The sequence below is a fragment of the Furipterus horrens genome, unplaced genomic scaffold, assembly GCF_987537825.1.
Source record: "Furipterus horrens unplaced genomic scaffold, mFurHor1.1.pri manual_scaffold_10, whole genome shotgun sequence".
Lineage (NCBI taxonomy): Eukaryota > Metazoa > Chordata > Mammalia > Chiroptera > Furipteridae > Furipterus > Furipterus horrens.
The window spans coordinates 43,055,624-43,070,159 of NW_028327180.1; the positions used below are offsets into that span (position 1 = coordinate 43,055,624).

The 14,536-nt window shown below is 43.3% G+C and overlaps 1 protein-coding gene across 1 annotated transcript in view; it reads left to right on the plus strand.

Annotated features, from left to right (window-relative positions):
- The first annotated feature begins 6,796 nt into the window (after positions 1 to 6,796).
- The window catches only part of LDLR (low density lipoprotein receptor), a 39,491-nt gene continuing 31,751 nt past the window's right edge, over positions 6,797 to 14,536 (plus strand). The window contains exon 1 of the mRNA XM_090289609.1: positions 6,797 to 6,956. Within this exon, the coding sequence (XP_090145735.1) occupies positions 6,905 to 6,956 (52 nt within the window). The 5' untranslated portion in view covers positions 6,797 to 6,904. The remainder of the gene's footprint in view (positions 6,957 to 14,536) is intronic.

Consider the following 14,536-nt stretch of genomic DNA (forward strand, 5'->3'; position numbering starts at 1 on the left):
AGCCTCCCAATTAGATAAAGAGCCAGGCTGCTTTCCCCCACTAAGTCTTCGTTGTTTTAAAGATTTTTATTTATTTATTTTTAAAGAGAGGGGAAGGGAGGGAGAGAAAAAGGGAGAGAGACATTGATTGGTTGCCTCTCGCGTGCCCCCAACCAGGGGAAAAGGGATGACCTGGCTCAAAACCCAGGCGTGTGCCCTGACCAGGAATTGAACCAGTGACCTTTCACTTTGAGGGACAATGCCCAACCCACTGAGCCACTCCAGTCAGGGCTAGGCTCCATTGTTCTAGAAATCTTGGTTGATTTTGATAACCGACCATTTGGGTTACTTATTTGTCTTTCTCTTCTGGCACTTTAAATTCCCACTCTTACGTTTTAAAATCACCAATAAAGAGTGAACCCATGAACCCCTAGGCCCCCAACCCACGACCCCCATAAAAGCAGAGCACCAGGCCTATGTAATCTTTCTATCTGTGGCTCTGCTGTGTGGCCCCAGATGTGCTATGTAATCTCCAGTCCTGTAAGAAATAAACCTGTATTTTTTCAATTTCCTAATGGGTATTTCTGAAAAGCATTTTGCAATCATAACACTGGGGAACACAATTTTCATTGAGTTAGATCTGACACCTGTTTTTGACTAACTTTTGGCATCTGAATCCAAAAATGACCACAGGGTTTCTCTATTACGTCAACTTTTTAAGGTACAGGATACCCTCCCTTTGTCCCAAAAATCATACAAAATGTACATACAAAGGAAAATAAAGAAAAATTTACCTGAATATACTGTTTATTTAGAGTTATTTTATTCATATAAAGGCTATATATTGCTACTGTGAGTCAAATTGTGTACAAGTAGAAATGTTCTGCTATCAAACATACATATTAAGGTATTTTATCTTTTTTCAAACAACAGACTAGGAAATGTCAAAATGAGATACTTGAAACAGTCTCCTTCAGTTGGCAAAGCTTTAACAAATTGCTTCATGAGACCCAGTTTTATGTGCAGAAGTGGGAATATAATGTTCTTTCTGTCAACAAGTGGCTCAAGTAGAATGTTTGGATCACCAGGTCTGAGGTCAGATCTTGGAGGCCAATTCGATTCCACCAAATGCTTCTCATGAGCTCTGCTGTCCCACATACACAGAAAACAGGGATACTTGGTGTATCTGCATTGCCGACCAAGAAGGAAGCAGACCATTTTAAGGTCAACACAGATGATCCAATTATGCTTGTGATATTGCAACAGATCAATGACTCTCTTTATGTCTTCATATTGTTCACAAAAACAAAGTGAATGGCCAATTGGAACTGCACCAAATAAATTACCATGTGGAGGAGGACACACTTCAAGCTCCACTTTGAGCTATCGATGAACAGTCACCATTCAGTTGTGTTCTAGATTGGAATTCCCAATTCTTCCATTAAACCATGTATGTTATGGCAACAGACAAAGCCACCGTCACTTCAAACGTATTGCAGAAATGCACTTTCTCTTGATCAAAAGTAGGATGCCTTCGCTCCTTTTTCAAGCAAGTTTTTCTCGTGCAGTCTTAATGCTAGGAGTTCTGAAGCCTTTTTGAATCATCCCAAATATTGTGCCAAATCATTCAACTCATGCTGATCAGATCCCTTATGAACTGAGTCATCTTCAATTTCAAAATCTTCATCGTTGCTGTCACTTAGTTCTTCACCATACTCCTGTTTTTGGAAAGAGGGTAGTTCAATGAAAACTGGCACTGGGATTTCAGCTGAATGAGGCACTGGGTGTATAGCTGATGGTAGACTAGGATACTCTATTTTACATTTATTTTTCTCGTTATATCCTGACATTTTCACTATACAAAAGTAACAGTCACTTGAATGATCTCTGGGCTCTCACCAAACCATAGGTATAAAAATGGCAGTTTATCACGTGTTCCATTCGTCCACATCTGTACACTCTCGACACACTGCTTGTACACCTTGTGAGGGGCCCAAGACTTATCTTGATCACCAAGTTTTACTTTAAAATATGTGTAATAGGCTTGCCTGACAAACGTGCTGATGTTTATCCTTTGGCAATGGTGAAACTGCCACAGATATAGCAAAATGAATTAGGGTTGTTTTGGCACTTCCGACAAGAAATAGCAGAGGCAGACATGATCTGAAGAAAAGGAAATAAGTACATATGTAAATGAAAAAACAAATTCTGCTAACTCCTTGTATACAGACAAAAACTCGGAATACGCTTTGGAATATGATTCACTATATAGAGCGGCATACCACCTCTCACCACACTGTCTCATGTGTAACTGAATAGTCTAAACAAGTATGAACCTGTTGCTGGTCTCCAAGGTTGTCCCCCACCCCTCCCCACTTGAGGGAGGTTTGCTCTCAGCCAATAGGAGAGCATTAGTGCTTCCCTCGATCCAGGCTCGATCCAGGCTCGATCCAGCCTAGAGTGGTCGCATTAAGATAAGCTACACAGAAAAAAATCTGATGTGATAGAAGAAAACTAACTGCAGTTTTGAAATCAGCATGCCTATTTAAGTCTAAAAGAGCTGAAAAATCGAACTCAAGAAGAATTATGTTAAAATTGTTCCACTGTGTAATAAGAACCACAAGGGCTGGCCAGCCACAACATTGGTTTTGGATATGGATAGGCTGAGACCAACACAAAATAATCGAGTATTCAAGTCCTGTGCTCATTGTTTATCTGAGATATTTGTTTTTGTTGTTGTTGAGTTTTGGAGTTTCTTTCTGTATTCTGGATATTAATCCCTTATTAGATTTAAGATGTGCAAATATTTCCCATTTCATTGTTGCCTTTTCACTCTGTTGATAGTATTCTTTGATATACAATAGCTCTTAATTTTTATGAAGTCCAACTTACCTATTTTTTTCTTGTTTTGCCTATGTTTTTGGTGTCATACCTAAGAAATCATTGCCAAAGCCAAAGTCATGAAGGTTTACCCCTATGTTTTCTTATAAGAGTTTTATAGTTTTAGCTCTTACATTTAGGTCTTTGATCCAGTTTGAGTTAAATTTTATGTGTGGTGAAAGTAAGGGTCTAACTTCATTCTTTTGCATCTGGAGATCCAGTTTTCCCAGCACCATTTGTTGAAAGACTGTCCTTCCCCTTTGAATGGCATTAGCACCCTTGTCAAAATTATTTGACCATATATGCAAGGGTTTATTTCTGAGCTCCCCATTTTATCCTATTTTCTTATATTCTCTCTATGCCAGTACCACACTGTTTTGGTTACCATAGCTCTGTTGTAGCTTTTGAAGTCAGGAAATATGAAACCCCCAACTTTGTTCTTTTAAAGATCATCTTGGCTTTTCAATGCCTGTTGAGATTCCATTTGAATTTCAGGGTAGATTTTCCTATTTCTGCAAAAGACATCATTGGCATTTTGATAGATATTGCATGGAATGTGAAGATTGCTTTGGGTACAATTGATATCTTAACAATATTTAGTCTTCCAATCCATGAACTCAGCATGTCTTTATTTGTGTCTTCTTTAATTTCTTTCAGCAATGTATTTTAGTTTTTAGTGTACAAGTCTTTCACCTTCTTCGTTAAATTTATTCCTAAGATTTTTTTTTTTTTTTTTTTTTTGGTGCTACTGCAATTGAAATTGTTTTCTTAATTTCTTCCTTGGATTGTTATTTGCTAGTGTATGAAATGCAACTTTTTTTGTGTGTGTTGTTTTACATCCTACAACTTTGCTGAATTCATGTATTAGTTCTAATAGGTGTGTGTGTGTGTGTGTGTGTGTGTGTATACTGTTAGGGTTTTCTATGCATAGAATTTCTACTTCTTTTCTACTTATTCCTTTCCAATCTGGATGCCTTTTATTTTTTTCTTACCTAATTATGCTATCTAGAGCTTCCAATACTATGTTATTTAATAGAAATGGTGAAAGCAGGCATCCTCATATTTTTCAGATCTTAAAAAAAAATCTTTTTACTTTTGAACCACGGTAATGTTTTCAACTATTTGAATTAAATGCAAATATACTTTTTTTTATACTATAAATGGCCTCTGCATTCTCAGGCACTGTGTTGACCCATGGTTATAGACATATTCTGCCTTGTTCTCTCTTTTTGAGTCCTTGAGGACCAGGGGGTATCCTGATCAGCTTGGAATCGCCCCCATCTACCAGTTCAGGGCTCTCTCCATGTCCTCAATACAGACTTGTTTTTGAGTCTGGTGTTCCATTTGAAGGGAAAGACTGACAGCCCATGACAAAATTTGAATTCTGAATTATCGAAATCCGAAGGAGAGTGGAATTCAGAAACAGCTCATCTCAGATGTTTCAGCCACGTACATGATACTTTCTCTTATTTTCACTTACTTAAACTTTACTATAGGCAGGTGCTGGAAATACAAGCCATGGTCTCTGCCCTTAAGTGGCTAATCGAGATAATTAATGGCAACAAAGTCAAGGCTGGTCCTTAATTGCACCTACCAGAAAGCACCAAGACACCTGTGGTTGCTTAATCCTCCCTCTGCTGACTTCTGGGCCGAAGGCCAGACAGTATCTGCTGTGGTTCACCTCTGCCAAAAGGCCTGGCTTCCTTGGGTGGAGACATATTGTACTCTGAGCCACCTGGTGAAGCAGAGAGGTGAAAACCAGGACAAGGTGGGCTATCCATCAGAATGAGGAAACAGCCTAGCCTGGGTTGTCTTAGATTACTTTGCAAGCCCAGAAACTCTTTTTTCATTTTAATTTTAACTTTATTAATTTTAGAGTGAGAGAGAAAAGGAGAGGGGGAAAAACACATCTGTTTGTTGTTTCACTTATTTATGCATTCATTGGTTGATTGTATGTGCTGTGACTAGGGATCGAACCCTCAACCCTGGTGTATCAGGATGACACTCAAACCAGCTACTCAACCAGAAGAAGCCCAGGACCTTTCAGATGAAGTGGATACCATGGAAAGATTACTTTTAAGTACCTAGGAGAAAAAAGAGAAGAAGAAAATGATGAAGTTGCAACACAGACAGCCAAAAAAAAAAAAAAAAAGCAAACTCATGTATGATGTTTATCATGCCAAGTGTGGCTCCAATCACTTAACACACACACACCTTTACCTAATACAATAACCTCTGAGCTACTTGCAGAAAAACAATGGAGGCTCCAAGAGGTAGAAGTAGAGATATTAATCAGTGTGACCCTGTCCCCGAGCAATATATGTCCATGTGTGGTGTTAGATTTCCAAAGGCAGCTCAAAGGGAGACTTGGGGAGAACTGTCCTGGAGATCTTGCTTAGGCCTTCACACCCAAGGAATGTTTTTTTCAGAGTTTTTGTGGCCCTTTTCCAGGCCTGCCCTTACATCTATGTAGGACTAGCTCTGGAGACACCATAAGCTAAGTTTCTTTCTGGAAGAAAGCCTCTTCCTGGTCACTCTTTTCAGGCCTGTTGAAAAGAAAGAGCCTCTCCTACCATCATATAGTAAAGAGAAAGCCGGGCTCACAACAGAAACAAAGCATGTTATGTCTTGTAATTTTTCTGAAGGGAAATCAAAGCTATGATCCTAAAAAAATTGTAGCATATGGTATAAGGAATGGAGTTTAATGGTGGCACACTCATCAATGTTGCAACAACTCCCAAACTTGCACATCCTTGTAAATTTGCCCAGGTGATCACTAGTTATCTCATTTGACCCTGACACTGAACCTGCCAGGTAAGGGAAGAGGGCATTATTTTCTCCCCTTTCCAGGTTGTGTAAGCTAATTTACTCACCCAAGGTCTGACTCCAGAGTTGGGGCTCTTAAATACCACTCTGCTTATACATCTCTTCCTCTGCATTAATCAGTTTTTCTTTCTGAGGGTTCAATTGTCCCCTTTCTGCCTCTTTTCTGCCTTCTCTCATGGGTTTCCCATAAGCATGCTGAGAGCTTAGTGTGCCCTGCCAAGCCATTTGTAAACCCCAGAAAACTCCCTTTCTTCTTGGGGGAATCCGCCAAGACTGCCAGATGCTGTGTGAGCCTTTTTGGCAAGGGGCCACTGCAATTGCACAAACCCCCCAAAGCTGCTCTCCATCAGCCCTCTGGGGGTTAGGCAGTCAGGTTCAACTCTTAAAGCCCCCCTTTGTTGTGAGTTTTCTTTGGGGAGAGAAAGCAGTCTGTTCATTCATCTCCTCCTAAAAGGATAAATCAAATCAATATTTATGTCCAAACCCCAGGTTTTGGGTCAATTAATTTTAGAGATTTTTTGCTCATAATTCATCCAAGTGGCGGATCCCACAAGACAAAATCAGTTTTTGGTTGTACTTCTGTAAGGATTTTATTTAAATGCCTCATTGATTTGTACAGCGACTTGGAAGAACCATCTAAAAAACTATATAGGACTAAACTCAGTTAAACTCTATATACAATTCCTAGAAAGGAAAAGGCAAGTATAAGGGAGTGGGGAAAATTTTCAACATCTAGTTTTCCCCTTTGAGGGAGAGGTAGAATTGCCATTAGACAATTAGACGTTTGGAAGGACAGTTAACATTTGGACACCAAAGAGAAATGTAGCGATGACAAGTGAGGGAAATTTATAGATCTTTCAGGAGACGCATTTCCAGTTTGGGGAGGCTCAGATCTTCACTGGCGACCTAAATTCGACAAAGCAAGGAGCGGGCCCTGGAGCGGCATCGGAAAGCGCAGGAATGCCAGTCAGGGCTTTACGAGTTAAGGGGCCCCAGTCACATCAGCCGTTCGAAACTCCTCCTCTCGCCTCGAGGTGAAGATATTCAAAAATCACCCCACTGCAAACTCCTCCCCCTACGAGAAACCTCACATTGAAATGCTGCAAATGACTGGGGCCCGCGTGCAGTCGCCGCCCGGCTGCGCGAAGCCCAGGGTTGCAGCGGGGACACTGCAAACAGGGAACAGCAATCTGGGCCGGGCCGGGCCGTTGCTGAAAGCATGAGATTGTGCTTGTTGGTCGCCCTGCTCCTCGCCGCAGCGGGGGCTGCAGGTAAGGCTGGTTTGAGGCACCCGGTGGGGTGGGTGAGACCCCGGAATTCTAGAAGCCCCTTGTAATTTTTTGAGGGGGACAGAGAAAAATCACTGCATCCTTGGGAGACGTGGGAAAATGGCACAAAGTCCTCCAGAACAGCTGGGAAGAACACGTAGGGGCGGGAGGGTTTGGAGAGGCAGAGGAAACGGTGCAGCTTTCCCCACGGGTCCCGTTGAATGGGGATTACCCTTGCCTCGCTCAGACCCAGGCACGGGCTCTCCAGCATTGGGAGGCGGGACTCCCCTCCTACAGTTATTCTAGGAGCGAGGGTGACCCGAAGCCCGGCTGCTCAGCCTAGAGGTCCCTGTGAGTGCTCCCCCGAGCCGGCCCTCGGACGGGAGTTACCGAGGCCAACAAGTCGATTTAGTGCTGCTCGAGGGCGCCGCTGGCTCTCGGAGCCGAGCAGAACGCACCCTACCCATTCTCCGCAGGCGCGCTTCTGCCCAAGGCCAACACCTCCCACCCCGCCTCCGTCCCGCCCCCGAGATCCCATTGGGCGCGATTCAAACAGGCGAGCCTCGAGCCTCTCCCCTTGACCAATGGGAGGCGGTGACTGTGGAGGCGCGCGCGCGCGGTGTGGGGCGGGGCTTGTACAGGATTCCCGGCGCACCTCGTTCTGAGCGAGGTGGCTGGAGGTCTGCTTTCTCGCTCATGCCCTGGGCTCCCGTCACAAAGGAGACGACACTCCCCGGACCCCTGTCGCCGCCTTAGGGAGTTTGGGCAGCATTCCTGCCCAGCGCCTAGTTCCCCTAGGCTAAAGCTGCGGTTTCGTCCGCGATCTGTGCCCAGGCCTTCACCCCGACCTTGTCTTCGAGGTTGCCCTCGCTTCGTCCACCCGGGACATGACACAGACGTGCCCCCGGATCACCCTCAGGGCCTCGGTCATTCTGAGACTGAAACGTTTTCTCAGAAACCCCCGCCCTCCTCTGTCGGACGGGAACAGCAATTAGGGGCGGGGCAGGGGCTGGGAGGCAACGACACCCGACGGACCCCTCGAGTTGCATTGTTTGTTCAGAGGCTCTAAGTGGGTTCAGCTGAACTGCTTATATGACGATTTTTCACTTTAGGGGGTTTCCAATTTAGGTTTAGGCAAGAAGCTAGGTGGTGCACGATCCTATGTGGCTTTAAATGGACTGCCAGAGGCATTTGACCTTGCTGGATAATAAATAAATATAGTCCTTTTACTACATAGAACCAGCTCAACCCATAAAAGGATTGGGGTTGCTTGATTAAGAGGATTGCAGGAAGCGTTGAACTCTTGGAATCCCTACCTGTGACACGGGTTTCTGCTGGGAGGGAGGTTGCAGACACAGCCGAGGACTAGTGTAATGATTAGGCCACAAGTTGTGAAGTGGAGGGAGCTGTGGCTTGGTGGAGGGACACAGGACTGACCTGTAGTTCACACGCTGATGGACTCGTTCCCCAGGAGAAAATAATGGCAGTCAAGTCTTGAGCAAGATGTGTTGCTTACTTGTTAGTTTTCTCTCCCACTGGGTGGTTGGGGATCGGATGTATCTCCTGTTCTCAAGGCTTTCATCCCCACTTTGTCTTCGAGATCGTCCTTGCTTCACCAGCCCAGGACATGTCAGACATGTCCCCTGGCCATCTGGGTCCTGATGTTTTCCCCAGATTCCTGGGAACTGGCAGCTACTTCTCTCTTCTGCCGCAAACACGACGCTGTAGCAGCCCTGGTTGCTCCAGCTTGCTCCTTGGCTGTATTCAAAGTGTTTCAGGTGGTGTGGGGGATTTGTTGTCTGTCTTTTGGACACGAAAGTAGTTGGAATCGGAACTGCAGGCCTTCACTGAGCCAGATCAAAATCCCTTAACTGCTGTCTGACAATGGAGCAAAGGTGTAATGTCCACCTTAAGGAGAAGTTATCTTAAGATTGACAGCAAAGCAGGCAATTCCATAGAATATCACAGAATCTTTACTTGTGGGAAGATTGGGTCATAGTGGAAGAGACCACTCAGCAGTTCTGTGCAAAGTATTCTCTACTGAAGACTCCCGTTACTGCACCTTTTTTCATATTATAACTCAGGTACTATCAATTGACAAGACCAAGGGGCAAAGAATGCAGTAGTTCCAGGGGCCATATATCCTGGTCGTCCATACTATATCACTACTCATTTGACTGCCATCCTGGTTATTACTAATAAAAGTGTTTATGGTTAGAGTTTAAGGAACACAGATACTCATTAACTAGAGGGATTTGATATGCTTACTCAGGGCAGTGAGTTTGGTCAAAGGTCACAGCATGAAAGGACACAAAGATGAAAATGTTTTTTCTTCACATCTACGTCTATGTAACTAACGGTTTTGTGTGAAGTATCAAATATGTCAAGGCCACACCCAAACTCAGAGAAGATAGAGTATCCTGTTAAGAGGTGTATCTGCTTTAGCAACTTCTTCCAACAATCGAAAAAGATAGGGAGCACTTTCTTGAGACTGCAGACCTTTATGGGGAATTATGTGCCTCATTTGTTCTTTCCAGGCCAGCCCTCTTTAAATAGGGTTCCTCGCTCCCCTGATAAGATTAAATTCTAGATGCTTTTGTTATTGGGTGTTTCGATGGTCCCTTCATATTCTATTTTAAGTACATTAATAACATCTACACTTTGCCCAACTGTCAAGCAAGTGATCATCTGTTGTTAAGACACTGTGGAAGTAACCAGCAGCAGACACTGGGGATAGACTACCACTCCCCAAAGTTGCTGGCAACAAAATCTGTCACTGAGATTACTCCTGGGGAAAATGCCTTGGCATCCGAGTTTGGAAAAGAGCACTAGTAAATTGATTTCTCATTCATTTTCAGCTGAGTCTTGTAGCTCCAACAATTTCTTTTTTCCAAGAAATGATTTTATGTACAGTTTTGATTTCCCTTACCACAACTATCTTCAGTATGTGGATCTAAGAAATGTTCAAACCTGCAGAAAATTTTTATAAATTTGTTTGAGCCAAACTGACAATTGCCAGGAAGCAAAATCTCAATGGACTAAGAAAATGTTCTGGGAAATTGCAGTTTTGTAACTTATTTTATACATTAGAATCAAAGTAGGAAGCATAAGGAGGGTTACATGAAATCAATTCTTAGTAGATTAAGGGAGCAGGAGAAAGTAAAACGGGAAAATCTCTGAGATTGAATAAAGAGCAAACCAGAGAGCCCTGACTGATATGGCTCAGTGGATTGAGCACTGGCCTGCAAACCAAAAGGTTGCTGGTTCAAACCCCAGTCAGGGCACATGCCTGGGTGCGGGCCAGGTCCCCAGCTAGGGGCATGCAGAGAGGCTACTGATCAATGTATCTCTCACACATCTCTTTCTCTCCCTCTCTTCCCTTCTCTCTAAAAAATGATAATAAATAAATAAATAATTTTTTAAAGAATAAACCAGAGAGACACATACTGCTTTTACATTGGTGGGTACAGGATAGTTAATAACTAACATTTCTAAAACAGAAATGGTATTCTGGGAACAAGATAACAATGAACGGTTCTGTGATCTCATGCTATGGTGCAGAAGTTGTGCCCCAAAGGGTCTGGGAAAGATTACTCTGACTTTTCAAAGCTATGCTATCTTAGATGCAAAAAGACAATAGACAGGCTGCCATAAGGTAAAGATTGACCTTTGTCAGGGAAGCTATAGGCCTAGGATATGACTACCCATTGTGATTCTTTTAGTTAGAAATTTTTATGTTCAGACCATTCTATGTGGTTAATTTCAGTCTCTTAAGTTTGTAAGACCTCTTGTCAGACTTAGTAAGTGGCCCCTTTTTCCTCCACAAGCAGCACAAGACAGCAAACATCAAAGACATTTATTTGCCCTGGCTGGTGTGGCTCAGTGGATTGAACCCTGGCCTGTGAAACGAGAGGTTGCTGGTTTGATTACCAGTCAGGGCACATGCCTGGGCTGTGGGCTCCTATTTGCGGGTGTGCGAGAGGCAACTTTCACACATCGATGTTTCTCTTCTCATTCTCTCTCCCTTCCTTTCTCTCTAAGAATAAATTTAAAAAATATTTTTAAAAAGGACATTTATTTACTACTTCATTTGTGTGCTGGATAAAAAGCAGAAATGTGTATTCTCTTTTTCTGTTTTGATAAGTTTGTTCCTGATTTGTCACTCGTAATGAGAGATTTAAGACCTAAAATTTAGAGATATTGGGACGGGTCAGCACTTATGTAATTTTAGGCATCCCCAGCAGGAGGAGATATGGAAGTGTGTGCTCCTTTTTGTTTTTGCTGAAACTTAAGTGAAACTGACATGGGAAACCCAAACCTTGCTTCTGCAATAGGGAGGAAACAAGAAAGACGTGGGGTTGCTTGGAGCTGTGGTGTTTAGAACAGAACTAGTTCTGTCCCCTTGCTTTGGACGGTGCCGTCTGCTGTACGGACGCCCATCTGATGTGCTGTTTCTTAGTGCTCGGTGTTTCTGATTGCCATCCCCACCAGCAAGACCTTGGGACTTAACTTCTCAGCCAACTGCTGTCTGGCTGCACCTATAACAATAAAACCCATCCACTTTTCAAACATTGTCTGGAACTGATGGCCAGCTGTTGAATGACCCGGTCTGATAGAAGTATGTAATAGTGGAGTCTTCTGTTGGTGAGATCTTCTGCCATCTGTAACTAGCAAATATATGGAGAACTATTACCAGGTGAAGGCTTGATGTCCAGGAAAGGAGTTTACTGTTTGTTTTTTTTTATACCTCTTGAAAGGGACTTAAGATGTTATTATTATTTCCAATGGCACTTTTTGTTTGTAAGATGGGCCCTTGTGCAAACATTGGGCAGCAGAAGCATTAGTGGTGTGGATGAAAAAGTGGTTCCACAGAGAGTAATCTCACAGGATGTTCTGATCATCAATTCCTCACTGGGCAGGTCATGGAGGGTAGTCACACCTCAGACATATAACTTCTTTAGTAAAAGGTTTAGCTTTGCCTTAAACAAGCCCTGGCCATTGTTTCTGTGCATCTAAGTTAACACCCCCTTGAAATAAGCTGTAACCACCCTCAGGAAAGCACAGAAACTTACTTGTGCTATAATCCAGTCCCCACCTTGCTTTCTCCCACCTTCATATAATTTTCCTTCGGTTCTCTCCTTAACCACAAACGCATAAAGGCAACTGCAGAACTGTTGATTCTGCAGAGCTTTTGAGATCTTTCTTCCCAGCAGTTGTTGTCAGGTTGGCACAAATAAACTCATAAAAATTCTCCACAGGTTTGGACGTTCTTCTGTCTTCAGTGACAACCAAAGCTTTGAGCACAGCGGGAGGAGGCGATGACGACAGAAGCACCTCCTCTCAGACCCGCATTACCTGTGCCCTTTGCCTGAACTTCCTATTTAGTTTTTTTTCTTTATGTGATTCCTCAAATTCCAATTGCTTTTTGTCCACCCTGTGTGCCAACAGCAGGGAGAAGTGACATTTCCTCCTTTCGTCATGATTACGGTTATGATTCAGTTATGAGTCACTGGGGTGTATTGCAGAGGCATCTCCAAAGGAAACATCCTGTTATGATCCGTGGCTGGGCAACACCATGATCAGAACCTGATGGCAGATTCCAAAGCTCAACTCACACCATTCCTTATTCACCATCCCCGTTCTACTCCTGTCTCTGTCACCTGGGCCTTGGAAGTCACACCAAGGTCTGTGGATTCTTCATATCACTCCTTCTATTTATCTCTTTATCACCTCTATCTTCCTTTGGGGCCCCCTCATATCTCTCCTAATATCACCTGAGTGGTTTCCTAATCTTTGGCAGGAGCATTGGAATTGAACTTTGAAGACCCAGTAGTTTTTTGTTTTTTTAAATTGTGGTATAATTAACATACAATAAAATGGACAGATACTTAGTGAACAACAGTTCAGTGAGTCTTTTTTTTAATATGCTTTATTGATTATGCTGTTACAGTTGTCCCAATTTCTTTTCCCTTTGTTCCCCTCCACCCAGTGACCCACCCTCCCTCCAGTTGTTCCCCCCCCCCTTAGTCCATGCCCATTGGTTGTGTATATAGTTCTTCTCAACATCTTCCTGTCTACTCCACTCCCTCCTACTCTGCTTCTTAATTCCTGCATCATCTCCCTCCCTTTCCCCCCTTACCCCTCCCCGCTGACCTCCCCACAATATGTTCCCCATACCTATAATTCTTTTCCCACTCTCGTTGCCTACCTAGTTTGCCTTTGTTTCGATTCCCTAGCTTCTATTGTTGGTTGTTGTGATACAGTTTTCATTTTAATGTTCATAGTTTTGATCCTCTTCCTCCTAAACAAGTCCATTTAACATTTCATATAACAGTGGTTTGGATCTGATGAACTCCTTCAGTTTTACTCTGTCCTGGAAGCACTTTCTCTGCCCTTCTATTCTGAATGACAGCTTCGCTGGATAGAGTAATCTTGGTTGTAGGTTTTTGCTTTTCATTACTTTGAATATTTCTTGCCTGAAGGGTTTCTTTTGAGAAATCAGCTGATCGTCTTATTGGGACCCCTTTGTACATAATTCTCTTCTTTTCTCTTGCTGCTTTTAAGATTCTCTCTTTATCCTTATTTTTGACATTTTGATTATGTGTCTTGGTGTGGTTCTCCCTGGGTCCAGTTTTTTTGGAACTCTCTGTGCTTCCTGGACCTGTAATTCTATTTCTTTCTCCAAGTTAGGGAAGTTCTGCTTCATTATTTTTTCACATAATTTTTCAATTTCTAGTTCTTCTTCTTCACCTCTGGCAACCCTATGATTTGGATGTTGGCCCGCTTATAGCTGTCCCATAGCTTTCTGAGCCTCTCATCATTTTCCTCACCTTTTGTTTCCTCTTTCTGCACTGGTTGACTGTTTATTACTTTCCTATGTTCTGATTTGTTGATTTGATTCCTGGTTTTCCTTCCCTCACCACTAGTTTCCTATGTGTTTTCCTTCATTTCAGCAGGACTAGCCTTCATTTCTTACTGTCTTATTTAAGATCTGCTGTTAGGCCTGTGAGCATTCTTATAACCAAAGCTCTGAACTGTGCCTCAGAAAGATTTCCTATCTGCTGAGCCATTAGATCAAATATGCTATAGGAGGCGGAGCTCCGTGCACTTGTCACTACCGGATGACCCTTCTCACCACTACTCTGTGGCGTTTTGTGTGTGGGGGTGGGGGTCCAAGATGGATTCTTGCCATTTACTCTCAGCTCAGAGACCAGGAGCTTCTTCCTCCATCCCCACTCTTTCCGGCCTTCACAGTTTGAGGCAATGGGGGTCTGCCTTCCCCGGTGCTGGAATTGCGAGCTGACAGGTCTGGTCTGCAGCCGGGGGTGCTCCCCAGGCGCTTCTCACCTCCCCTTAAATACAGGTGTCTGTAAATTGTTCCACCGCCAGCACAACTTGACCTCTCTGCCCCAGCTTTGCCCCTCCTACCCGTCTGGGCGAGCACCACTTCTTTATAACTTCATACGTTGGACTTCCATGTATCTTTATTTTCTGGAACTTCTGGTTATTTATGGTTTTGTGGTAGTTGTATTCATTCTTAGTTGTGGAGGGAGATGGAGCATATCAGTCTAGGCCTCCATCAT